Below are 26,811 nucleotides of genomic sequence, written 5' to 3' on the forward strand. Positions count from 1 at the left end.
TCTGATATTTAGATTTAAAGATTATACAGCGGGAAACGTTGCAACTCCATAATTCATAATCCAGTGCTGGTATAAATGGTACACAGCTGTGGTGACGTCGCCGTTGACTTCCAAAGACCAGCATGGTGGTTATACTGGAGCCAGTAGTCTGCATATATTCAAGATCAAATGTACAACTGTTACATTTGGTTGGCATTACCAGTTTTTTTTTGTGCACATAAAAAACAAATAACAAAAGTTATAAAGTTTAACAAAGTGATTTAAAAACCAGCGGTGCTTTTTCTGCATTTCCATTTTGGTGTTTTCACCTCACATCGAGTCAAAGGCGGCTCTGAGAGGCTCTCAGAGGCGGCTACCCAACTAATGGGCAAACATCTTGTGACCAACAAGCTACTTGCCAACCAGCACGCCCCCAGGATTCTTCCTTTCTGATTAAAGACTAAGAAACTCGTGAAGAAAGCTTTTCCCACTGACAGCAGTCTTTTTCCATCCAGATGACTGGTTCCTTGGTGGCCATTGAAAAATAAATAAATAAATAAATAAATAAAATAAAAATGCAGCTTTACAGTTTATGACTTGAACAAATGCCATGCTTGTCCACATTACAAACAGGAAACCAGAGAATCAGTACATCATCACAATCACCTTAAACGTTTCTCAGTTCGGAGTTCATAAAGCAGCATCTATTGCTTTGCTGAACTCCCCCAAAGACTCCTTCACTCATTTCTTCTCTCTGTCCCAAAGGTTGACACTAAATCTGGAAAAACGGCTGCAGAATGAAATAAAACTGAAGGAACTGATCTCAATGAATTTTAGGTGATTTTAAGTGACTTGGATGTAGTTACTCCAGGCTTTTAATGTTTTGCATGAATATTATCACCGTTGTTTCTGGAATAAAAGTCGTGATTAAAAATGAATAACTTAGTAAGCAACACTGAAGGTCATAAATTTGATAGTTGCTGTATTTCATTTTTACTGCCTGTACTTAAGTGGTGTATAGATTTGAATGTGGACATACATCCTACTAATTTATAATATTTATGACTGTACTACTGTCTTTGTTGACCAGGACACTCTTGTAAAACATTCAAGTCTTTTTTCTTGGTTAACAAAAAACCTACTCATAAATCTCTCAGTGCCCCGTTTCTCTCTTTTAATGTCTCTTGTGTTATTGAAGGGCTACACAGTTGTGTGGTTTGTTTGCCTTGAGCTTCCAAAAACGACAACATATTCTGCACAGTGTTGTCCATAAAATCTTCTTATTTCCTCCAGTTTCCAACTTTTGGCTGGCAAAGCTCACATTTTCCTTCTGTGATGGACACTTATGAGCTAAAGTTACTCAGAGGTTAAAAGGAAATGTGCATGCAGACGCTTTAAAACCAGCTACTGGTTACTGTAGCTGGTATTGTAGTTTGTGCCAAATGATTCCCCCTGCCTCTGAACAGCAGGGGTTGTGACACAGACGGAGGTAATTCAGGAATTTGGGAGTGTAGCTGCCAAAATCTGCATAAAACGACACTCCTCGCAGTCAAAACTGAACACACAGAACTGATACACTTATTTTTAGATTTGGCACGACTCTCACTTGCCAGAGGATGTCATTATCTTTGAAGCCGATTGTGAATAAAACTCCTTAAATCTCCTGGAAATCAAAGAAAAAAAAACGAGAGGCTCATAACTGTAGCACTTGCCTCAGAATAATCATTTCTCTTTGGCATCAAAGCTGTCTGCATGTCTATGAGCCTAGTGTAAACAAGGACTGCAAACAGCTAATCTGCCGCACTTCTAACGGTGCCAATTTGCCCAAATGAAAACAAAATGAGGTTCAGATCGCATCCCACAGACAAACTCCTCGTTTTATTTGAAGATGCCTTTAGTAATAAACACAAATGTCTAAAAACTCTCAAATTAGAGGTTTCCATTTGAGTTTTGATTTAATATAATTTGATTATGTAATTAAAAAAGAGAAAGTATCCCTAATGGTACACCCAACTGCCGGCCATCATCACAAACGGGTGCAGCGTGCAAACATAAATATGCATGTAGTGCCGCTCTCGCAGCATGTGTTCACCTCCTGGGGATCACAGTCGGTCGTCACTGCGAACAAACTGACCCAGCTGACTGCAAAGTGTCTTGTCCCTCCGAGAGACGATATGACAGCCACGCTAATCCCCCCCCACACAAGTCAGACCGGGTTCAGTCGAAACCAAGGGGCAAATAAAGGTCACAGTAATAACTCTGAGCCCCTCGGGAAAATCCTACCCCCCATCTAGTTGTATTGGGGGGGAGGGAGTAGTAGACATTGCGTTCAAGGCAGTCGCTTCCCCTTCGCTTGCTCTTACTGAATGTCAGCACCCAAGCAGTGAAGTCAGTCACGCATCTTTAAATGCGATAATCATTGTTACTGGGATTCTGAAATGAAAAGCTTCATCAGAGCTAAGCTGGCACTATTAGCTGATTCCAGGTCTAGACCTGGTTTAGACCAAAGCAAACACATGGTGAGGCACTTCTGATGGTTAGAAATGGTCCAAATGGGCACAGAGAGATGCCATCATATGGCAGGAAGACGACGCCGGAAACTTCAGGCCAAGAGGACGTCTGAGCCAATCGACAATGAGGTTAGTCAGTAACTGTTTTTCGGCATGTTTTTGGATTATTCACAGTGAAAAGGTCCAGATTCTAAACCTAGTTGGCCCGAGAGCAACTATTTTCTTTTTAGGCTGAAGATGTCCTGCTGAAGTATGAAGTACGCTTGAGTCTTAAACTGTTTGAACATCACCGGAGATACTTGGACCTGAAAACAGGGTCTTTACTCCATCGCTTAACAGACGGATACTACCGTCACCTCCCCATTAATAATCTATCACGCCACGCTACGTTCTAGTGCTCGCAAACATCCGCTCAGGTGTAGTGAAAAGCAGGCATGGCCCTGCAGCTGACCCCACGCTGCAGATGCTGGGAGATGGGGGTGCAATGAGAGGTGACAGCCAAGCAAACAAATGCTCTTAGAGCAGCTGTATGTGGCCTACATTCAGGAGCTGATGAGGGGGGGCGGGAGTGGACCTGGAGGCTGCTGTCAGTTGTACTAACGAGTGAATGCTATCGACGATGGAGTCGCACGTCCTGCCTGGGAGCTGATCTGAGACAATGAGGCGCCGAAGCAGTCGCACTGTGACTCTTTTTCCCAAGCCTCCCTTTTTTTTGCCCTCCTGTGGACGCTTCACACTAAAAGCAAACAGAATCCGTCCATCTACTATTCATCTTGTGTGATGCCGCAAACAATTTTCAGTAAAATTAAGTCCCTCCGAAATCGACATCATGCCATCTGTTAGTAGATGTCTCCAAATTTCTTCCAGCTAAAATGGCGATAAGGCAGAGATACGAATCATACCTCTGTCAGTGCACAGCTCAATTATGAAACACCACTTTGCAGGAATTTCAGTGTCATCTGTGGATGCTGCTTCATCTGAGATAAATCAAACTGCTGAAAGGGACGTTTAGGAGTGCAGGCTGAAAGTGAAAATCATTTTACTCCTACTCCCACTCACAAACCTGAAAGCAATTTAACATCTAAGAGCCCTAGAGGTCAGGCTGGTTAATAGAGGGAAGCGCAGAGGTGAACATCTTCTTCCCAAAGCTAAAAAGAAAAAAAGAAAGGAGCAGTATGTTTAACTCAAAAATGATGTCGTTTTAGCTTCTACTCTTCACTCATAACACCGCGTGACGAGCATTTAGAGGAGTACAACTGAAGGCTGAATTCAGGTTACCGTAACATTTTTTGAGAAGTTACCAAGAACTCCCACGATGTCGCTCTCTGTTTCTCTAGGCCCTAACTCTTTTTTACTGTTTCTATAAAAAGTGGAGTTGAATCATTCACACCCAGCTGCCCATAAACAGCAAGACTGTCCTTAACCGCGCTGTCAGGACAATCTATGGGAAAATCCAAGCTGATGGGCTTTTAAGACCCAGCGTGAAGCAAATGCAGATTGCAAATTTGTATCCATTTGCATCGCCTGGCATGGGTTCACCTCAGTACAGATGCTGTATGTAACCATGTGAATACAGCAGTGTGTATTTGCTGTGACTGCTCTGCTATAGTAACTCTTAATCCTCTGTCTACTTCTACTTCTCTCATTTCCAGCTCCATATTTTAATTCTTGGATTCTAGTAGATCATGATTCAGAGTTCAAAATAATCCTTGTCTGTCTTATTCCTGGACTTCAGTTCATCCTGTCTGAAACAAGCCGTCTTGTTTGTTTTGGCACAAGAAGCCTGAGGCGCGAGGGGCTGATCCACAGGAAGGAAGCGGAGGTGGAAATACTTAAACACAGGTGAGTTATGAGGGCGAGGCAGACAATCAAAGGAGGGAGCAGACAAAAGCAGGAAGTAAAAGACTCAAAAGACTTTAAAAATGATCTCCTTGAAGTTATTCGCGGTCCCTTTGATCAATTTAAAAACCCAACCCTCATTTTTATCACTCTGTGTTTTGATTTCTTTACTTCAACACCGCGACTGTGCTCTACCGAAACCGTCTCTGGAAACGAGAAGCTGCCTTTACCTTTTATACTTCAGCCAATATTTGCAAATTGAATTTCATTTCATTTTTTAATATGTCTGAAGGTGTAATAAGCACTAAATTTAAAAAAAAAATTATTTTAACGTTCAGGCTTTGAAAAGGTTCACTTCTTTTATTTTTTTTCCTGCATGCTCTGTGGTAGTTCACACTTTGTGCAGCACACTGTGCTCCATCTGGAATTTAATGTTACGTAAATCAAGTTTTGCTTCCTAATTAGACTAAACACAGCAGAAAGTGAGATAAACCTTTAAACTAAACATTTCTTTCTTAGCAGAGTCTCTAGTTGAACCGTAAACACAGTTCAGCAGGTCACCAAAACATTTTAAATCCTCCTCTGGGAACAGGCGAGTGAACAGAGCACTGCGCTCACAGATGGACGGACCGGCATGACCTCGCTTTGGCGTTTTGCTGTTAAAGGGTCAGTTCACAAAGATTACACTTCCCCTCTTCTTCAAAGGAAGAAATACACATTCAAGGCAATTTTGGTTTCATTTATTAAGGAGATAGAATTTAAAATTTTTTCCTTGGAGTCATTTTCTGTGGTGTCAGGATTAAACTTCCTTCACTTCCACTGTATCGGGGAGGCGACTGAAATCTCAGACAGTCTACTTATAGACAAAAAGGAATAAGCACACTTTTCACTAAGGATAAAACTACTTGGTGATTAAAGTTGAAGAAAATTCATTTTCGCCAATGCTGAGTTGTGATTAAGATTTTAAGATTTCAGATTTCATTTATAACATTAGCCTTTAATTTTCCACGTCTCCTTGTGCATTGCGATATTCTGCAGTGAACCGAGGCTAACAGAGCTAAAGTTGGCAGCTTTATGGCTGCAGAGGCCTTGAGGCAGACACTTCATGGCCCAAGTGAACGAAAGCAACAAAGCTGATGTTGGAATTTGTCTTGTTAACGCCATTATGCATAAAAATGATAAACAAACATGATATTTAAAATATGTTGTGCAGAAACAAAAAAAAGAAAATTGAAAATATCAATGAAATAAAAACCTAAAAAGTTTATCCTGTTATCAATGGGCCAAATCCTGTAAAATAAACTATGGGAAGTTGTAGGAGAGGTGGTTTGATGAATTAATGGTCAAAGATATAAATGACTCCTGGTCGCATGAAGGTTAACATTTAACTGAATCTTCTGTTCTCAGCATCATATTTCATCTCCACACAGTGTCACGGCTCCGTCTGCACACGCAGCACTGAACACGTTTCAAAAAAATCACCGTTTTATTTATTTATATTCGGTCTGGACTGGTCTGCAGTTCAACAGCCAAAACAAATTACCCAGATCGACTCGACTCGTCAGGCACCGATGCCCCTTAAAGCTCCGACTACACGGACGCCCACGGAGTCGGGGCAGGTTCGCAGTCAGCATTAAAATCCTCTACACTGATCTGAGATGATGTGCAGTCAAAACCAGCATCGTGTTGTTATCGGCCTGGTGCTGCGGGAACACTGATCGATGTGACAGTTACCGTGAAGGCAAAGAAACAAGCTCTCGGCAAACAGCTGATGTCAACATGTTAACAGACCCCGCTGAGGCACCGCCGAGCACTGAGGTACATTAAACAGAGTTAAATCTTTCCCGTAAAGTGGAGGAAGAAGCTGAAATCAGTAGGATTAGAGGATTAGTAAGCTAACTTCAAGTTCGACCTTCAGTATAATGAAGGTGGTTAATTTTTCACTGTGTTATCTTATACTGCAGACCTAACCTGCTAGGAGGACACTTTTAACGAACGCCCGAGGCGAATCAGGAGAGGAGAAGGATAACTGCTGCCCAGGCGAAAACCAGTGATGATCCTTTATGTGTCAGGAGTATGAGAACAGCTGAGATACTGTGTCTCTGTGTCTTTCAAACCCCAACACAAGCTACCACCCCTGGGATCGGGTCCCTCGGTGCAAACAGAGCAATACAGTGTACGCTGTTGAGTGTAAGTAGGACTTCTGTGAATTATAACAACCTCTGGCTAAGCATCAGGCCAGGACTCTATTTACACCCACAGGCTCTTTACAGTCATTGTGTGCACATCCTGGACAGAAACGCTGGTTTGCGTAGGCAGTCAATGTAGTAACCATTCAACCGCCATTGCCCAAACCTCTGTGAATAGCACTCACAGCCACTGATCAATAGTCGTGACAGTTTCCATATTACTGATCATGAAACTGACTCATCACACATGGTTAGTCGTTGGTGCTAGTTTCGGTCGTTCTGCAGCTGTGCCATCTATAAGGTCGCGCTCAGCTGAGACTGAGAAGGTCACACAGATGAGTGATGAAACATTTCTCCAACTGAAAACGTTCAGATTAACAGAATTAAACAGATTAACAGATCTTAAGAGCAGCTATACATCTTTGAAGTCCACGGGCTGGGTGTGTGTATAGTTTGTGAAGTCAATTCTCTGCAGACAAGTGTGCAGTCACAAAAAGCACTGCTGCAGTGCAGGTCCCCGCTGTGATCGGCAGGCAGAAACATCCTTAACGCTGCACATGAAAATGAGAGATCAGTTTTATCTCTCCTCACCTTGAAACTTGTTTTCACTCTCTGAAAGAGACAATCAGACATTAAACCTAGACTTCACACTTCTCTCTGACACTCTTTACGTCTACAGCAGAGTGTGACACAAAAGGATGCCTTCAAGGAGACACCGCAAGTGTGCATCGTTAGCATCACCAGTATGATATAATGCATCGCGGCAACCAAAAGTCAGAAAGTCCCGTCTCTTGCTGCACAAGCACAGTGATCTGTGGTAGGTCCTGGGCTCTGGTATTGTGGGTGCGATTAGCATCTTCTATTTTGGTCGAGGAAGTGCACCAGGGCAAAGTGCAAAAGACCCGTGGGCTCTGAAAGAGCAGTGAGTCAAAAAGCCCACCTGCTCCTCTAACCTACCCATCGGACACATGTAGAGGTGTGTGTGGGGGGCGGGAGTGAACCTGGAGGTGGGTGTGCAGCCGGAAGATCGTGATTCTGCCCTTTTCAGCTTCATATTTTTAATCTTGGGCGTCTAACAGAGTAGCTTAGTATGATTCACAGTACAAAACAATCCAAATTTGATTTATAATAAGCACCAGCGCAGCTATGTCACCATCTGAAACAAGCTGCTTTACCTACACTTTAAGTCAGTCCGCTCATTGGCTTCTAGAATAACTGGCCCACGGCGTCTGTCCTGCTCCACCACATCACTGCAGAGATATTAGCTTTAGCTTAAAAAAGACTCTTAACTGAAAGATCAGACTGATCTTTATGCAGATTGATCTTTATTTTAAATTCATGCCATAAACGCAATCTTTGATTCTAAGCACTGTAAATCCATTTTTGGAGAATCAAAAGTGATTATACGTGATTTTGCCAATCAATCAATCACATATTTGGTATGGTTAATGATGATTTAAACACATTGAGTAGTTGAAAAGTGCTGGATTCATATTTGAGGGATTGTTCTCAGATCGATTTTAAAGCAACTTCATCACAGAGACTTCTGTGAGACTGTCAGGGCTGATTTAATTTCCATGCATGTGCGTGTATATAAGTAACTGCTATTGATGTTAAATGAATATTATCATCATCCTATTTATGCAGTTTTCTTATTTGCTGTGCCAGATTCCATTTTTATCTTTACAGTCTTTATTCTCTTTTGATGATTTCTATTTAGCCTTTATTTCTTTGCTTTTTATCCCCAGAAATAAATGAATAAAACCCAGTGAACCATGCTAAAAATAAATAAATAAATTTGTTCATAGCTCCGGTGTGCATGCCGAAAAGCGATACGTTAGCTCGGCCGATCAGTGAACTGGGAATCCAGTGAACCGATTTACTCTGTATGACCAACAGAAATGGCTTTTATTAGAGTCTATTTATGCCTTTAAGCACAACACGTCCGCACACTGCACGCCTGTCCTGTTGATAATGTCCTCTCGGGTCGAAGGCTGCGGAATATCAATGAGTACGACTAATGGAGCAGCAGCTGGAAACACAAACATGTGGAAGCCAACGCTCCACAAGAGCTAATGCGATCTTTTTCCCCTCGAAGGTTGCTAAATTTGCTGCACTGACACAAGAAATCTCAAGTTAAGAAACGCAGCTCAAGATGTCGGGGAAGTGATCTGTCGCCGATCACACACAAATAGGTCACGGTATTGCAGATGGGGCCCTTGCAGGACTTGCATGTATCAGAGGATTGAAAATTAACTAGCAAGTCAGCAGCAGTGAATTAGACCCCCTGCAGCACATCAGCCTTGTGTTTGTCCTCTCTAATGCAACAAACTGCTACACAAGTGTGATAACAGCTTCACAGCTTCTTCTAAAAATGCTCAAAACAGAAACTAGCACTTTGCTGAAAGCCAAAGAAACAAGATTTGAAGTGTAAAGATTTTCCCATCTGCTGCTGTGTCCCTTCGATCACGTCTTTTCCCTGCCCCTTCACTCTCTGCTCTTTGAGTTTTTGAGGGTTAACGATGTTTCTCCAGCCTCCACGGTCAGCACAGCTCATGGGATTAAACTTGGCTTTAAGACCGCTCTCTAATGCTGGAGCCCGACAAGTTGAAGACCTCCGCTCGCAGCTTCATATTCAATCTATTTTTCGATTTTGCCCATTTCGAACACTCCTGCTGCTGTGCACTTGCTTTCTTGTTACAATGATACAGATGCCTTTTTTTTTTTTAATAAATACAAACCCAACAGGAATCAGATCCACCTGTAGACAGAATCTAAAACTGCATTTGATGGCCTGCAAGGACAAAATAGGTTTTTTAATCACTTTTGTTGAATAGGCCCAAAATGTCTGTCAGATGAGCCAACTCTGACTCCTACTGTCTGCAGACTCACTGTGCTTATGTGCCTAGTCACCCCACAAAGGTCCAATCTGTGCCAGCAAAAACCCCACCAGCAAAAAGGTCCAATCATATAGACCTCTATGAGAAACTGACCCATCAGCTTTCATGATTCATGACCTCAGTAACCTTCCTTATGAGCATTCGTGGGCTTGGTCACTAGTTTCTAATTTTAGTGAAGACAAGATGATGTTTGCTTTGATTTGTCCCCACTAGTGTCACCATTATACATCCAAAAATCACCAGCTCACTGTGGTGGACACAATGTGGTGGGGTGCTGAATTTTCCCAGAAGCCTTAGTGGCCCAAAGCAAAGTGTCTTGGATAAGAGGCCAGACTGAACACGTTTGAAGAAAAAAAGAAAAAAGAATAAAAAAAACCCTATGAACAAATAATCTAGGGGCCAGATCCTGGGACAGGATACCGAGGTCCATGGGTGGGTGCCTGGTGACGGGTTTTAGCTCATATTTCTGGGGTCCTGGGTGTTTGAGATGATTTCTGTTTTGAAATTAGTGGCATTTGTTCCCTCGTCATTTCCTGCTCTACTTTGAAGGTTAGTTTTCTCTTGTCTAATCTAACTTTCCCTCCTTTGTGACCGTCTGCTCCGCCCTCATTTGTTCTCCAACTGTGGTTGATCGTCTGTACCTGTGATTTGCTCCCACTTGTCTTTTGTTGACAGTTAGATTCCTTCATTGTGTTTGCTGTTTGCTTTGTGCATTGGAAAGGGGAGGTCTGAATCTCTCTGCTCAGAGTGCTGCCCCTGTGAAAATCGATATGCACATTAAGTTATATCTGAGCTGCTAAAGAAAGTGTTTAAACACCACCCGGTCAGTACAGGGCAAGTGGTGAAGCAGCCAACAACGGTCACACCGATAGCCTGGATTAAATACTGACACGTGCAGCCCTCGAGCTGAAAGCGGAGGTAGAAACATGCACCCAAGTTGAGTGCAACACGCTCAGCATCTTCACTTTGCTCTGCATCTCCTCTGACACCACTTCACTCACTCTGAATCTCTAAAATATGCAACAGACACTGAGCCAACTAACACAGTCAAAAAGTGAATGATATCAGAAGGCCAAGTGCCTCATAAATGTCTAAATCCACACGCAGAGAAACCCGAAGAAACGTTCAGCTCTTTTAAATCATTCAAACCCACAAGTGACTTGTTGACTTTCAGTCAGAGGGTGTAATCCTTTTTATTTAAATCAGAGTATGGAAAGTCCCGAACAAAAAGCTTGGTTAGGCACTTTGTTCTCCAGCAGCAGAGGTGCTGGATAGTCTCAGTCAGCTGGGTCCACAAAGGAAGGGAACATAAAAGCCCCGTCTCACAGTTCCCATTCATTTAGATCTGCTATGATAGCAACAAGAAAGCCAATAATCCCATTTTAATGACCACACCCAGCTACAAGTATGAAACAAGACACAGCAAGTACAGTCCCGTCTAATGCTGACCTCTGATTGTCCTGAACATGTGGGTGTAAAGAGAACTTATTGAGAGGCCACTGCTTTTATAAATTGCTTTATGACAGGATATTAATATCTGCACTTTCTTATTACTCTGTAAAATTAAAAAAAATGTAAAAAAGCGATCGGCACGTGGATATAACAGAAAAAAGGTGCAGTCAGGTCGCTGTTAGTAAACCACAGAATTCAAACAGCTGAAAACATTCAATGGCCTCAAACGATCCGCAACGATCTGACTACCTACAACGGTTTGATTAAACTGGTGCCAGCAACCGTTCCGCTCGCAGCGCTGACAAGCGGCGTTACAAAGCTGCCATGCCTCATTTTCATGTTTTCAGCTATGGCAAAAGTTTTGATATCTCTTCAAAATCAAACCTCATATGAAGTCTACATAGTTTATAGCCTTAACAGTGGGTAAAATGGTTCCCAGTTGCAACAGGCAAGGACTATGAGATCATCCATCGCTTTCCAGAAGGCCATTTTGTCCTCATGCGCTCCTCATTTACTATTGCTACAAGTCAAGATTTGGCACCTTACACAACATATTTCCAGTTTGCAGTAATTAAGGTGGCAGATCTACTGTGAAACCAATCAGTAATCATTAAAATAATGGGCCCTTGATTCCAGAAAGGGACAAAAGCAGCTTCTAAGCATTTATACTTGCATACTGCCAATGTTCGCAGCAGAAATCACTGAAAAATAAAGAAATATACACACAAATGCTCCCACCAACTACTGACAGACTGTCCCTCCATAGAGACACCAAAAATGTTAGATTTATGTTTTTTTATATACACTTTGCTTCCACGGTCCTGAAATGAAACTAGTACAGTCTTTACAGTTGGTTTCTCTCCTCTGCTCCTGGTTTCACCACGTTTCTGAAGACTGTGCATTACTTTTGTTTGTTTTTTTAAACATGTGCACTAGTTTAATTTCAGGATTGTGTTTCAGGGTTGAGTCTCTAATGTGTTTTGTCCTCGTTTACAGTTTCTCTCCTCTGCTCTCGGTTTTATCGCCGTCTTTCTGTCTTTATCACGGAAGTCAAGATAACATATTACATGTTTAACTTCACCGCAATACAAGAGTCTCTCCTGTGCTCTCGATTTCACCGCATGTCTGTTTCACTCTGTGCTTCTAGTCAGTAGAGGCAAGCAGGAAGCAGAGACAACCGACATACAGGCAAGGTTATTTTAAATGAAGACAGCTCGTTGCATTACTGTGTTTCTCAAAATGAACCATGGGCCCCACCAGCAAACTGTTGAGCCACTGCAGGTCAGTTGAGGCCAACTGGATGAAAACTATAAGGTGAAACAAGAGTTTGGTGACGTTTGGCAATTGCAACAACCTGTATTTAATGTGAATTTCAACTTGGACTATTTCAATTTAAAAATCATTGGGTCTGAATTCTTTAGGCATCTATAAAAAAAGGGAGAACTACTGCTCTAAGAGCAATAAAGTCTCCCATATATGGGTTAAACCGCATAAATCAATGGGGGGTGACTCTTGCTCAGCTTTGAATTTGAAAAAAAGAGCAGCTGATAGGCAAAAGATACCCCACCCCCAACTCCCTAGCTGAGGCCCACCGCAAAGCTGTCAACCCAGGGGAAAACCACTGAAAGGTTAATTAAATATGCACTCGATGGCTACATACATGATACCATACCACTCTATAAGACTGGAGCTAATGTGCCTCGGGCAAACATCAGCCTCCTCAAAAGCTGACGACCCACACAGAAGAAGAAAACAGCATTGTTCTTGTGTTTCAATGCAGAGCAGTATGGAGCAATAAGGACAAATATAGCTCTTGTCAAACGTCCACGTTATTGTACCCATAATTCAATCTTTCCCTGCTGTGATACCCAAGCAAAGCTTTTAATGCCTCATTTGAAAAACCGAGAAAACAAAGGCAGGGTGAAGGGAACATCACTACCAGGTAGCGTTTCCTTGCAGTAATTATTTTCTCATTAACCAAAGACTATGAGGATCCTGAAAGAACGATGCAGTTAATCGAGCAAATTTGTGACATGAAACTAGAGGCATCCAGACTGTAAAATGTAAAAAATTATTTTAAGTATTATGAGATTCAGCCCAAGAAGCCTCTTCCCCGACCCCCAAACAAAGAGAATTGATAACACAGCCGATCGACAGTTTCAGAGATTTGTTCCCCTCAGATGCAATCGATAATCCAGGAAATTGGAAATGCTATCAGCTGATGTTTGAGCTTGATTTCAATGTGACTTGACTGAGAAATCCAAAGTTTGAAATGCTGTTCAGTACAGTTACCTGCCTCAGCTGGACTTCCTCTGCTTTGCTAATAGGCTGTCCAAGAATCCTTTTCAAAGTAAAATATAGCAAAGATACCATTTCTTTTCACGCGTGCGCCTGTAACTGAGGACCGACTTCGAACTAAAAACAACTTACAGTTACAGCGGCTTCCATATATCGTGACCGATTGAAGCTGCTGTCATTTTAAGTATCTGTAAATAGCAAACAGACCTTTTCGGCTCAGGTGTTCATATGGAGGGGTGAGCGACTGAAGCACTGACCTTTAGAGTAGTTGACAACTCCCTCCATCTCCTGAGCCACAAGAAATTCATCATGGAAAACACGCTCAGAAAAACTGGCCACAAATGTGTTTTTTAATAATTTGGTAGATTTTTAGTTTGGGGAAAAATAAAGGTTCAGTGTGAAAATGGCTACTAAAGTAGTGAGTAAATGGGTATGGAAGGAGGAGGCAGCCAAGGGGTCTGTGTTTACGCCCATGATCCACATTATTTATATTTCACATCATATTTTATACATCCATCCAACCTTTGCTGCTTATCTGGGTTGCAGAGGGTGGCAGTCACCAACTCTTACGTACATTGAATGCATCTAAGTGTCCGTTTAAAGTTTCTTTATGTGGCATCTAAATATGAGGTCAGAGAAGTCAGTGGCACCACAGCTGCAGCGATCCCATCAGAAGATGGTCTCTAGTTACATGCCTGCCTGTCTGTGCACAGATACAGTAGCAGAAATCAAAACTAAGGCAGAGTTCGAACGCAGTTGCGGTCCAGACACAGAGTGCAGAGTACTTGTTAAATAATGCATTAATGTCTTATTGTTGGGCCTCAAGGTCAGAGGTTCTCCGTCTGAAAAGTGAGTCTAACACATGAGTGGCTCAACCTCTAAATATCTGCCAGTTTCCCAGTGACCTGTTTAAGGTTAGGTTCACGTATACTGATTAACATGTAATTTTAACCTATATTGGTAAACCCAAAAGGAAATTCTATAACAGAAATGTGTTAACCTAACCAAGCCTTGTGGTTTCCTTTGACTTGAATTGTTTGTTAAATGAAGGGGTTAAAGCTGTATTACTTCTACTGACCAGCAGGGGGCAACTCCTCCGGCTACAAAAGGCGGTGGTAAACTGACCCTCTGCACACTTGATCTATGATGTTAACACAGTAACAGCTTGAGGCTGCACAATGGGACCTCAGTAACCAATGGATGATGTAGACTAGTGGTCTCTAGTAGCCATAATTTCTCACTTTCCCTCTCTTTCATGGTGACTACTTTTAAATTTGAAACAGGGCTGTTGATTGAGTGTGAGCAGCCATCTATAAGTACCCCATCAGTACTGTGTACCTTGTCAGTGTTTACTAGTTAAACACTACCTAGTTTCTGCAAAGTAACACCAACACTAGTTTCTATTTGGGCTGATTTGTGTTTTCAGTGCAACTGGAGACTGGTCCAGGGATTAGTTTTCACCTCCACACCTGTCACACACACACAGGTAACTTTTATGTTTACAAATATTGCTGTTTAAAGAGGTCCAACTAGTAAATCTTACTGGTCTGGTTAGGCAGTTAAGTTGGTGTGATCTGCGAACATTAATCCCAGCTTTGGAGTCTCTTTTGGCAACATAGTCCTCCTCTTTTGTGTCACATTCCAGCGATCTCAAGTTTCCCTTCATTTATTTCCCCCCGCTCATTAGTGTTGTTCCTCCTTTTCTCTAGAAACCTGATGGTTGTCATAAAAGAACATCTTCAACAAATATTTCTGAACAAGCCACAATATGTTCATGTTTTTAGTGGGTTTCCATCCCATGGAAGTCAGAGCTCTTGGTTTCTAGTGTAACAGGAGAAGGCAGCAGTGGAAAACAATGCCAATAATATTTGTGAGAAACTGAAGCAGAAACACTCAAGGCCTCAGCTCCACCCGGGGACTACAACTACAGCTCACCCAGGCCAGCGTTCCCTACACCAAACTGCAGGATGTATTAAACAATACAGCTGTCTGCCTTGATCCACTCCGACGTTTGTCTCCGCTACGATTATTCGCCTCATTCATCTCCCCCCCCCCCCCCCCCCCCCTCCACACTCCTCCAGCACCAAATGAGAATCAGATGTTTTGGAGAGGAAGTACGGACCCCCGCCCATCCTGCTTTGCAGGGGAGGTGGGATAGCATCTGTGTAATAACGTGAACACATTGACAGGAAGTTTAAAATTCCACCCAAGTTCCAACTTCCACCGCTGGCCGGCAGCTGTGTCAGAAACCACGCACTAGACCTGATTCATACAAACTCACACATTAGGTTTACAAATAAGCAGCAGCAGCCGCCGTCGTTACCTATGGAAACTCATGCAGCAGGATTTATTTTATCAACCGTTCTTGGAGGAATGTCTAAACTCGTTCACGAGGCTTAAAAATTTAGGAGCATGGCTTAGAGGACATCCTCTGCTGCTGCCGCGCCGTCAAAAGCATGACTTCCCTAAACAAAGACAAGGCCCCTTTCACCCCACAAATTCCTTGACAACTGCTGCAAGCTTCCTGCTGGCATTTGATATGCTCCATTTCATTCCCATGACCGAACTCCAGTCACGCCGAGGCGGTTGAAGGCTCGTCTCGCTGACACTCTGAAGCGTTGCTGCACTCCCGACGTGAAACTTCCATCATCTCATCCTCTGAACCAGCGAGGGTGTCGCATCGAGTCAAACGTGATTTACATTTAGTTTTGCTTTCTGTGTCTCAAAGTGTGCAACAGCGAGTGTGTGTTTCTTAGTGCAATCACATGGGGAAGAGACAACGAGGAGCCGCTGTGGGTTATCGTGTGTAATTAGTTTCAACCTTAAGTGGTTGGGATGAAACCTTTCCTTTGGATTTGAGGAATTTTTTCTTTTGGTTGAACCTTTTGAAATCTCTGAGGCTATCATCAGAAAAATGAAAAATTCAGTGCTGCACTCTCACTTAGAAAGCCCATATTTACTCACCCGCTTTTGGACTCTGAAACAGTGACCCTGTCATCACAACCACACTCGTCTTGACTTATGTCTTGACAGTGATTCTGCGCTGGCACCCCATCCACGCAAAAAAAAAAAAAGAAAGAAGAAAAAACCCAAAACTGGCCTCCCCCCCTCCCCGTCTTTGTCTCCTCGGCGGTGGGGGCAAACTTACCAAGCTGACTCTGTTTTTCCCAGCATGTGGTTGCCAGGTTGGACAGTTCCCGGTATTTCTCCGCCAGTTGGAGCTTGCCGTTATTAAGGCGAGGTCGCCGAGCGAGGCTCTCCTCGGCCAAACTCCGGTTAGAGGTCAGCAGCATCTCCCTGTCAAACTGGAGCTCCTGAAACTGTGAGGGGAAAGAAAAACAATTAGTGTTAAATTAGCTGACATTTTTCCCTCGTACATGCAAAGACTCTCGTGACAACCGGCTCATGAACAGCTGTGCAGCCACAGTGCTGCACAGAACAGTGAAAGTATTTGGGCAATGACACAACTCTTGCAATTTTGCCTCCGACTTTGACTGTGGTGTGTATAAACCATCAAAACGCTAATTGCAGACTTTGTGCTGTAATTCAAGAAAGAACTGCATCACCTGCATTAGGAATTACAGACATTTTTATACATAGCGCCTCATTTTCAGAGGCTCAGAAGCAAGTGGACAAAAAATTTAACTAGAAAGATGTTTTTAAACACTTCAGTGAGAGATAAACTGATTGTGGTCCTTAAAAATGATACACCTATTCTCTCAAGTGTTCTTGACAACACACTAAATATTGTGAAGGTTTTTTTTCTTAGAAATTTAAATAATAATTCTGTGATCATCCACTTTGTCCTCTGTGATTCCTTCTAAATAACTAGATTATTTGGGCTCTTCAGTCTCCTGATGGCCACCTTCACATATATTGACATCCCTTTGGCGCTCCTGTTGCAATTTCAGCTCCTGAAATCGACTTAATTTGTCATGAATTAACAGAATGGGGGGACTGGTCTTCTGTGGCCATGATGCTGCTTATCAGTTATTAGTCTGACTACTTCTGAGTCCCTGAAAATGATGGCCTGTGCATAAAAATGCCTCAAATTCCTAAACAGTTAAAGTGATGCATTTCAGTCACATGTTCATTATTTCACCACAATATTGTTACACTGTCTCTCATTAAAAAGAAAACATGATATTTTTCTAATGTTCATGTTTTTCTGGGGTTTTTTTTTTAAAATTGAACAGTGTATATTGTTTTTCTTCCTCTACAGTTTCTTTGTGCTATGAGGGAAAAGCGAGGATCAGCCACTCACACTATCACTAATCGCAAGCACAACGAATGGCTACCAGCAAAAACTGCTGTGCAAAGAAAGAGGAACATAAAAGAAAGCTAATGCCAAGGTTTAAAAGAAAACAAAAAAACATCAAGTGTGATAACTATAAAATGCTGTTGTTTGCAGCCGTAATGTTGATAAAGGACTAAGATCTGGGTAAATGGGGAGGAGGAGTGGTAAATGTGATATTGTCACTGGAGCATGAGACCACCATAAATTATTAAACTCAAAGCCACTCCCTTTAAGTCTGGTCCCAGCAATAGCAGCTGGCGTCTCAAACACAGACACAATGCCACTTTGTGAGTTTCACAAAGTTAAAAGAGTCAGTTTCACACATTCCCGCCACTTTCTTTTTGCTCAATTGCTCACTTTCAGCGGTCAGCCTCTTTGGGCCTGAAGCCCTCTGCATTGAGTCCATGCTGCACGGTGCATCTGTCTCGCATTTTCCGGGTCATCAAAAGGATGGATGAGTCTCAAAAAAATTTGCAGAATTTGCCCTGAGGTCGAAAGAAGGATGACTGTCTGAGCTGCTGAAAAACAGGATGTCAGATCTTCTTTTCATTCATTCTCAGAAATCAAAAGATAATACAGCTCAACTCACACTCACACTCCAATAAAGCTCCTTTCTTTCCTTAAACAAGAATCCAAACGGACGCATTTCCTGCCTCGGCTGGTCCGCCCAGTTTACCAAACAACAACTGCTGCAGTCTTCAGCGAGGGAGTGCTTTCTGTATTCCGATGCATAGGCTGGCGGTGTTTACCGCCCAAGACAAATGACACTTCAGAGTCAGGAACTCTGCACTGGAGAAGACGAGGCGACACATTGTTGTTGTTTTCTGCCACGTAAACTGCAATAAAAAAGGTGTTCCTGTTGTCCTAAACGAGACACAAGCCGCCAATTTAACACTCAGTCTGTGAAGAAATTGAAGGCCTTAAAAGTCTTTTCCATTAAAGAATTCTTCACGCAACACCGAGTATGTACCTGCAAGAAAGGAAGCAGTGTTGCGCTGACAGTCTCCTGTCACGGAGCCAGCTTGTATGATTATGAAGACTTTCATAAACGAGATAGAAAAATATTTTTATAAAAACAATAATGGATCAAACGACAGTGTGTAATGTGGCGTCGCCCCCCTGCAGATTTTGTGAACCCACTGCGAGTTTCGCCCACTCTTCTCAGAGCTTTATATCTTCTTCTAGCTCATTGTTTGGCTGTCTTGCCTGAAACTGTTTTGACTCTGACTTATCTCACAGCGGGCATTTTTTTCTTCTTCTTGGTCACAGCAGGCAGCTGTACTAATCTCCACATGTAGGAGAAAAATATCAAATAACGCTGCTTGATTTTTTTTTTTTTTTTTTAAATCACCGTTATTTTCTCATTTATTCATTAACTTCACAAATGTCATGCATTTAATAAACCGTAAAAAAAAAACAAAAAAAAAACAACAGCTTTTAGTGACGTCACTCCTGCAACGTGCTGACGAACAAACAAACTGCAATCGTTGCTGTGGTAACCCCAAAGTAATCTTGGGCGAGGTTACACGATGCCGTCTGCAAAATTTGTAACACAAACTGCAAAGCTGGTCTTGACAGCACATCAGACACCTGATCAAACAAAATCTAACCAAAAGGTGAAGAGTGTACTGCGTTTCATAGCCTGAAAAGTGAATCCATGAATGAACATGATGCAGCTAGTGAGACATTGGCATCTTCTTCTTCAGGCTGTCAGATTACATCTCTGAGCTGGCTGGGGAACACCTCAGTATTCCCTCTGATAAAGCTGGAGGAGGTGGCTGGGGGCGGGAGGTCTGAACTTATCTGCTTAGGCCAAAATAAGCAAGTTACTAAATAAAATACTAAAGGGTACTAGCATTGAATTCCAGGTACTAGCATCAGTTCAAGCATTAACCCAACCATACCCAGTGCAGGTCCAAATTGTATTCCAGTATCCCAAAAAGTGATGATGCAGTGAATTATGGTTCAATCCCAACAGTAACATCTCCTCAACAAATGAGAAACTAGTGTGTGTTTAGTGTAAACAGATAAAGGGGATAACGTTACATCTATCTGCCTCGCTCCTACTCAGATGACTGCATGGGCATTAAGAGTAGGCCTGCCACAAACGATTATTTTGATAATCGACTAGTCACCGATTATTTTTGCGATTAGTCGACTAATCAGATCATCATCCATTGGACGTACAGCATACAGCTTATTGCACCAGCAGCATCTGGTCTTATATAACTATCATTAGCTTACAGCTTGAAGTGTTTGTGCTAACTAAAAATAAAGACAAGATGGTAGTTTATTAATTTTTAATGAAATTTGCAGATTGTTTCGGTGAAGTTTAATAAACTCCTTGCTTTCTAAAATATAACAGGACACCGGAGTATATTCTCCAGCGTCTCACACTTCTGATAATCAGCTGTCTGCTTGACAGTTTTAGCTGTGCAAAAACTATAACTTTAATCTCAGCCAAACAGATTTACTCAGGAACAAATAAAATACTAAAGAAAGCCAAACAATAACATTTTTAAGTTATCTAAGTGACTTATATATATATGTTTAACCTGACTAGCGAAAGACGGCAGTGGGTTTGAAAACATTTGCCGGGAGTCCGGTGTTCTCACGGCTCTAGTTAGCCTTGCCCCCGCTTAGCTAACGAGCTAGTGGGTAACAGACGTCTTCGAAAACGTCGGAGCGCTTTTGAAAATATGTGGTGTCTTGATAAACTGAGCAGATATTTGAGGTTTACACAGCTACATTCTCGCCTGAAAATATGTTAAACGTTTATTTTGTGACCCAGAAAGAATAATAAGAGTAAAGTTAAAACTAACTAGCGGCCGCCATTGTTGACAGCTGGGCTGCGCTATGAATTCTGGGACACAGCTTCTTCTTCTTCGGGGTTTAACGGCAGCTGGCATCCTTGTACATGCAGTGCTGCCATCTTCTGTTTCAGTCCGTTATTACACTCTTAAATCCTACTACTCATTCCTGCGTCCTTTGTGATCTTATAAAGCTTCAAACGATGCGTCGACTATTAAATTAGTCGTCGACGATTTTAATAGTCGACATAATCGTGACTAGTCGACTAATCGTGGCAGCCCTAATTAAGAGTCATGTAAAATCATAGCTAAAGTCCTGATTTTATCACCCAACAAAAGCATTTTATAAAATTTATTTCTCAGTTATATTAATGCGTTAAATGGAAGTTTGAAGCTACATGGTGGCAGCTACACTGATGCTTCGCGGTTGATGGCACTTTAGAGGTCTACACCAGCAATGCAGCATTATCGTCATACCAATTTTCTGAGGAAGAGGAGCTGAAACTAAGCTTTTAGATTAAACAATAAAGCTTTCAAACCAGCACTAGCAGCACTCTCCAAAATACCCTGATGAATGTGTAAATGATAAGTACACGAGATATTAAAAAGCCCTCCTGTTATTTACAAAAGAGGGCTCTAAAGCGTTTGAATTTTTAAATACAATTGTACACCTCTGTTTTTAACCTATGACTCATGTACTGACAGTGAAGCTTTTCCTTTACTAAGACTTTATCATTTAGGATTTGTGGTTTAATTTAAGGGGAAATGCAAAGATTTCTGTCAAACAACAATGCAGACTCTCTGCAGACCACCCGAGTTTAATGACGTTCCACTGAAGGCCCACTCTGAGACAGGAAAACCCTCAATAGCCTTTAAAAAGGCAAAATGGAGATTAAAATTCAAACCTTCTCTCATCAAAGAACTAGGAGGATTCTCAGGGAGAGCAGTTCACCTTGAGCAAGTCATCCAGTCTGCACCAAAATGTAATGGGTTACTCCTTCACCCAAACACCACCTCCTCACCAATTTTCATGAAATTTTGTCAAGCAAATTTTGAGTAATTTTACTCAAAGACAAAGAAGGTAAATGAATCTATTGGATGCCAGTGCTCAGTACTTGACAGCTTCCACGACATAAACCCACCCCCCATGTTTAATGTACCGCTCTCATCCCCTCCCCCAAGTCTTCAGCTAGTTGTGATTCTCATGTTCACATAGAATCACTGGGAAGATGACCTAGATCTGAAGTTTAGCGGTTACGTGAGGTCTGTCTCTACCTGGTTTCCCCTCCGAGGATCGTTTTTACCAGTCTGCAAGATTAAAGAGCCCAGCAAAGTGGAAAGATCTCCAGACACCAAAAAACTACATCCGAATATGAAGTAATGAAGCGCAACTGAAAATACAACACAGCATGAAGCTTGTTGTGTAGCTGATTATAAATAGAGTGGTCAGGTATCCCATTTCATGTGGGACTGTGTGGCATTTTTATCCTGTGTCCTCTTGTTTAAAGTGAACATTTCTCATGCAAAACTAAAATAAACTGCTGTAAATGGGAAAAGGTGTTCTGAGTCTTTGCACGGGACCATAAAGACTCAATGCCATATCTTTAACATTATATTATTTGGACAAATCAAACTACCCCTAAGACAGGCTTAAAATGTGTTTCTATACAATCTTCTATACAATCTTTACACCAGCTGAGATATTACATTAACTGAGATATGACTAAAGAATTTGTTTAAGCAGTTTCCTCTGAACTAACCACTAAAGACTGGCTCAGGTTCACACTTTAAGGCTTCAACAGATGATGCATGGCAGTAAAATAAAATGTCAGACTGATTATTTGTTTGTTTTTATGTTTGTTTTCTTTTAATGATTCGATTATTTAAGTTCTGTGTCATGAAAGTGTCTAAATCACCATGGCAACTCGTGCTGAACACCTAACCTGGTTAGGAGCAGGTTGCATTGCAAGTCTTGGCTGAACGCTTCACGTTTTTTACCGATTCTTTTATTTATAACATGATTTAAGTGTAATACGGATAATCTGGTGCGCAAATATGTTTTATATGTCCAAGCTGCTAAGTTGTACCTGAGTAAAACCGCTGGATAAAATGCAAAATCCATAACACAGGATTGTGTTTGTGTTAATTTTGTGATGTAGAAAATGTATGAACAGTCTTCATAGTCGGTTCTAATCTGCTGCGAGGTCCCTTTTACACTTCTGAACTGCAGCTACAAGAACACATAGACACACAGTGAAAATACCTGTGTAATCATTCAAATTAATTTCACTTTAATCTGCCAGGAAACAAAAGCTATTTCCATGACTCCTCTATTAGGCTATGAGACAGTAACATTAAATGCTTAAATGTGTCCAGTCCCAAGTTTCAGAGCTCTAATGTGCAGCTGTCATCTTAGAAATAAAACAGCAGCACTGATAAAAAAATCAGCATTAACATAGAAAACTCGATTTCTTTGTTTATTTTATCACTCTGGGTGCTAAATCACCAGATTAATGACCTTCCGCAGCATTAATAGCTTGTCTCATTTTCTATGTTGTTGCATTTTTCATGTTCTTCACAGATTTTTAAATCACCATCATAATCTGATAACGTCTCTCGCGGGGATCATTTTCTGAGGAAGAAGAGTCATGTGATGCATGACACACCCCTTTTTATGTGAGCGTACACAGAGCCTGAAGCAGAAAGTCCAGCTAGAGCCAGCTAAAGCAAAGAAAGCCTGGCTTTGTTGAACTATGTTGGCAGCATACCCCTCAGGTTCCACATAAACACCACCTTCGCCCCACATTTAGTCTGAAGAGTGATTTAGATACCATTCCTCACTGATAAGGGTTAATGAAACAGCAAGCAGTGATTACGGCATGTGTAGGCTACAGTTTGTTTTGACATTTTATCAGCTTTCCAGTGGGTCGCTGTGTTGTTGTCACATCGTGTGAGCGATTTCTGATGTTCCCACAAGCTGTGCGCTCCGAACATCTTTGCAGTCGTTTCTCCTTTATGTCATACAGTCGGACACATGTGGGTCTTGTTCAGCCTACCAACATCGGTGCTCTAATTCCTGCTGAAGATGTCAGAAACTGTTAAGCATCCTGCAGTAATGCATTACACAGCTGGTATTCAAACACGTATCACAACAAAACAAAAGCAGGAACAAAAGAGGAATGAATGGCTCTCACAGATGTCAACCTGACTGGTAGACTGGTAGCTGCTCATTTTTTTTCAACCAATTTAAGCTCCGCATTATTATTGTTATTGTTATTAACTAATCCCATACATCAGTGAAGCAGCAACGTTCAGAGCTTAAAAACCAAGCCAACCCCAAAAATACCCCAAACAGCAGTTCCTCTAATGGCCACTTGAGGCTGCTCCCAAAGTGACCCTACTCTCATAGAGCCCTCCCAAAGTCAAACTGTCTAACAGCGCATCAGAAATAAGACCTGTTGGCACGAGTCTAGTTTCATTATACCAACTTGCTCAAAACTCCAGGTTTTAATTATATCTACGACACAGAGCCAGGGTCGTTTCTAATGATGTGACTCTCAAGCTTCTCCTGTCTCAGTAATACTGCGTTTTATGTTGCTACAATGCAGAGGGTTGCAAACAAAATGCAAAATAATTGCATTTCTTAATTATTTAGCTCCATCGATTTAAGCACACTTGCAGTGTTTGAGGATGACTAATCCACAATGGTTACGTTTCAGTGAACACGCTGTTGTTGTTACTCTACCCGTGGCTGTGAAAAAGCACTGCAATTCTATAGCTGCTGAATCCCAACTGAGAGCCTTTTCTGTTTGAGCAACCCCGAGGCAAAACTCATCCGAATGGGGCCCAAGAAAAAGACGTCTGGTTACAACTGGTGTAGATCTGTCTGCAAGTGTCTGATTCATTAGATCCTAATGCATCAGCCTGATCTCACAGAAAAACACACAAAAACCCCAAACAACTGGGCTATGGATGCACACTCTCCATGGCAACCACTGGCTTTAACCCAACCAATGCTCTTTTTTCTAAACTAAACTGATTAGTGTTTAATCCCTAAAATAAAGCAAGCTGCCTTCCGCCACCAAGTCTCCAAACCTTGCTTTCCTTACACCTGGTCCCTGCACCTACACCTAATCTACCTACCTTTCATCACATGAGCCAGCTCTTTCCCTTTAAAGCCCCACTTTCACCCCCATCTCTCTCGCTGCCTTCTAACACGGCTTCCCCATTTCCGCTTCCTTTGTCTTCAGCCAACAGTAACACAGCTTCCACCGGCACCCTGTTAGACAGCAGCACCAGCGGTTGTTAACCCAGGCCTCAATCCGGTACAGAAATCTAATTTTTGACAATCTGCATGTTTGTAACCCTATCCATTTATCCGGGCTTGGAACCAGCTCTAAGAGTAGTATTTAGTCTGTTAAACCTAAGAGATAGGTGTGTTTAGGCATTAAGATCCAGTTTCTTTTATATTCTAAACTAAAATGAGCAGCTTGGTCATCTCTAAGCCTAGATGGTTTGATATCCTAAACGTTACTAGTGTGTAAGGCCTAAACTGAACAGCTTTAATAGCCATGTGAATCATTGAATGGTTGGCTTGGGTCAGAGCAATGAAAATTTTGTCAGCAGAGGGTAACTGTGTTTTGTCCATGGTGAATTTACATTACAATGCACCAAATAAGCATCCGCCCCAGGCAGTGGACTTCAAAGGACTGTAACAGCAGTTTTAGCTGTTCCGTAACAACTACAGAGTTATTTTTATTTAAGTCTTTAACCCTAACAGAGTAGTTTTCAGTGAGAATTAAAAGCATGTTTTATTTGATAATTCATTTTTCCATATATTAATAGTGTTAAACTCTGACATGTGGGACTCAAATGGTGGTCTCTGATGTGAGCTGTAAATGATTCACTAAACCAACCAAACCACCCAGCCTCCGAGTGTGGACTTTTTTGACCTTTAGGGGAAAATGTTAATGTCATGTAGATGGACACAAATCATTGCATACCAGACTGATCAGATGTCTTAAAAAATAATGTTGGAAAATGCATGTTCAGAAACACAGGTCAATACATTACAGGTCACGAGTATTTCAAGAAGTGGTGCGAAACTGTGTTGAATATGCGGATTTCTTGAAAGCTTGGGTAAGATAAGACGCGCTAGCTAGGTGTACATGAGGTTTACCATAACTAAGTGATGGAAAGATGAGTATGAGCGTGCGTCTGTGTGTGAGTGTCAGAGAGAGAGAGAGAGAGAGAGATGTGGTGTCGCTTGACACCACAAAAATCACCATACAACCCCCCTGGAAATGCGCCTCTCTAAAGTGCAGAGTGGTAACTCCCTTTAGAAAATGTCCAATTTATATTTACCACGGTTCCACGCAAATTTACAGAAACCTACAAACACGACTTCGGGCGTTTTCTAAAGATTGGCTACCACTCCTCAATTCGGCTTGAATGCAATACACCAAGATGCAGTTTACTGCAGTAACACAACTCTTTAATGAAGTACTCCCGCTTAACTTACAATTGTGTCTCTTGAGCGAAAAGATTAAGCATATCCAGTTTTAAAAGTGGGAATTTTACTCGGATGTGTAACGTTATGTACATTCAAATATCGCCGAACTTAATAGCATGTGATTACTTTAGTTTTTCTCTTAAAGTCATCTTCCACTTCGAGTTTAACCCCACATGCAAATGAAAAAAATCTGCAATGCGAGATTTCTAAAAGGGAATTCGGAGCGAGGACTCAAGCCACATGACGGCGCGTATGTGGGGGGGCTTCAAGACCACGATACGAAGCTTCCTGTCCAGTGAGAAGGTTTACAGACTGAAATAAACCACTTGTACGAACCAAACACAGAGATATCCCAGAGTTTTACATTCGCTTCAGTAATTAATCATTCACCGCAAATATTAATAGCGCGGAGTTTAATGAGAACGAATTGGAAATCCGACCGCTCGCCACGCAGACAATCGATGAGCCGTGCACTGAAAGCTGGGTTGTTTCACACACCGCACACCAAATATGAGGACCACAAACAGCAGAATATTCAGCAATGACCACAAACAAACCCCCAAAAACTGTGCTAAAAAATAGGAGGTACTGCTAACGAAGCGCCAACACAGAGCAAATTACTCTCGGCACTTTGGTTCTTGGGGGAGCACGGAGGATCCCTACCTTCTCATTGAGGCGAATGATTTGGTCCATTTTGTCGTCGTTTTGTAAAAGCTCCCTCAGCTCACTCGCGCTTAAAGCCCTGTAGCCGTCAGGACAAGTGCTGGCCTCCTTCAAGTTGGACATTTTATTCCTTGAAATTGCGGCTGAACACGGCTGGGAAACATAAAGTCCGCACAGCGGTTACATCTCTGCTCACATTGGAATGCGCTACAGCGACCGTCCCGCACACAGCGTCTACCAGACAGCCGTCACGCTTCCTGTCAATTCCTTCAAAATAAAACACCTCCACCGCACTGACATCAGGGGCGTTTACAAGGGGGTGGCACAAGGGACCTCTAAAGAAAATTAGATTAATTTTGGTA

At 42.0% G+C, this 26,811-nt stretch overlaps 1 protein-coding gene across 2 annotated transcripts in view; it reads right to left on the bottom strand.

The window, feature by feature from the left end:
• Nucleotides 1–26,689, bottom strand: part of vps37d (VPS37D subunit of ESCRT-I) — a 43,893-nt gene extending 17,204 nt beyond the window's left edge. The window contains exons 1-2 of one of the 2 annotated variants that reach the window (XM_005725393.2): nt 26,450–26,689; nt 16,316–16,487 (exon numbers count right to left, since the gene is read on the bottom strand). In XM_005725393.2, coding sequence (XP_005725450.1) covers nt 16,316–16,487; nt 26,450–26,572 — 295 coding nt within the window. In that variant the 5' untranslated portion in view covers nt 26,573–26,689. Of the gene's footprint in view, nt 1–16,315; nt 16,488–17,821; nt 17,877–26,449 lie in introns of those variants that run through there. The other variant, XM_005725394.2, reaches the window with a different exon arrangement.
• Nucleotides 26,690–26,811: the final 122 nt, after the last annotated feature.

This window comes from Pundamilia nyererei, unplaced genomic scaffold, assembly GCF_000239375.1.
Source record: "Pundamilia nyererei isolate P.nyererei 1_Seehausen unplaced genomic scaffold, PunNye1.0 scaffold00015, whole genome shotgun sequence".
Classification (NCBI taxonomy): Eukaryota; Metazoa; Chordata; class Actinopteri; order Cichliformes; family Cichlidae; genus Pundamilia; species Pundamilia nyererei.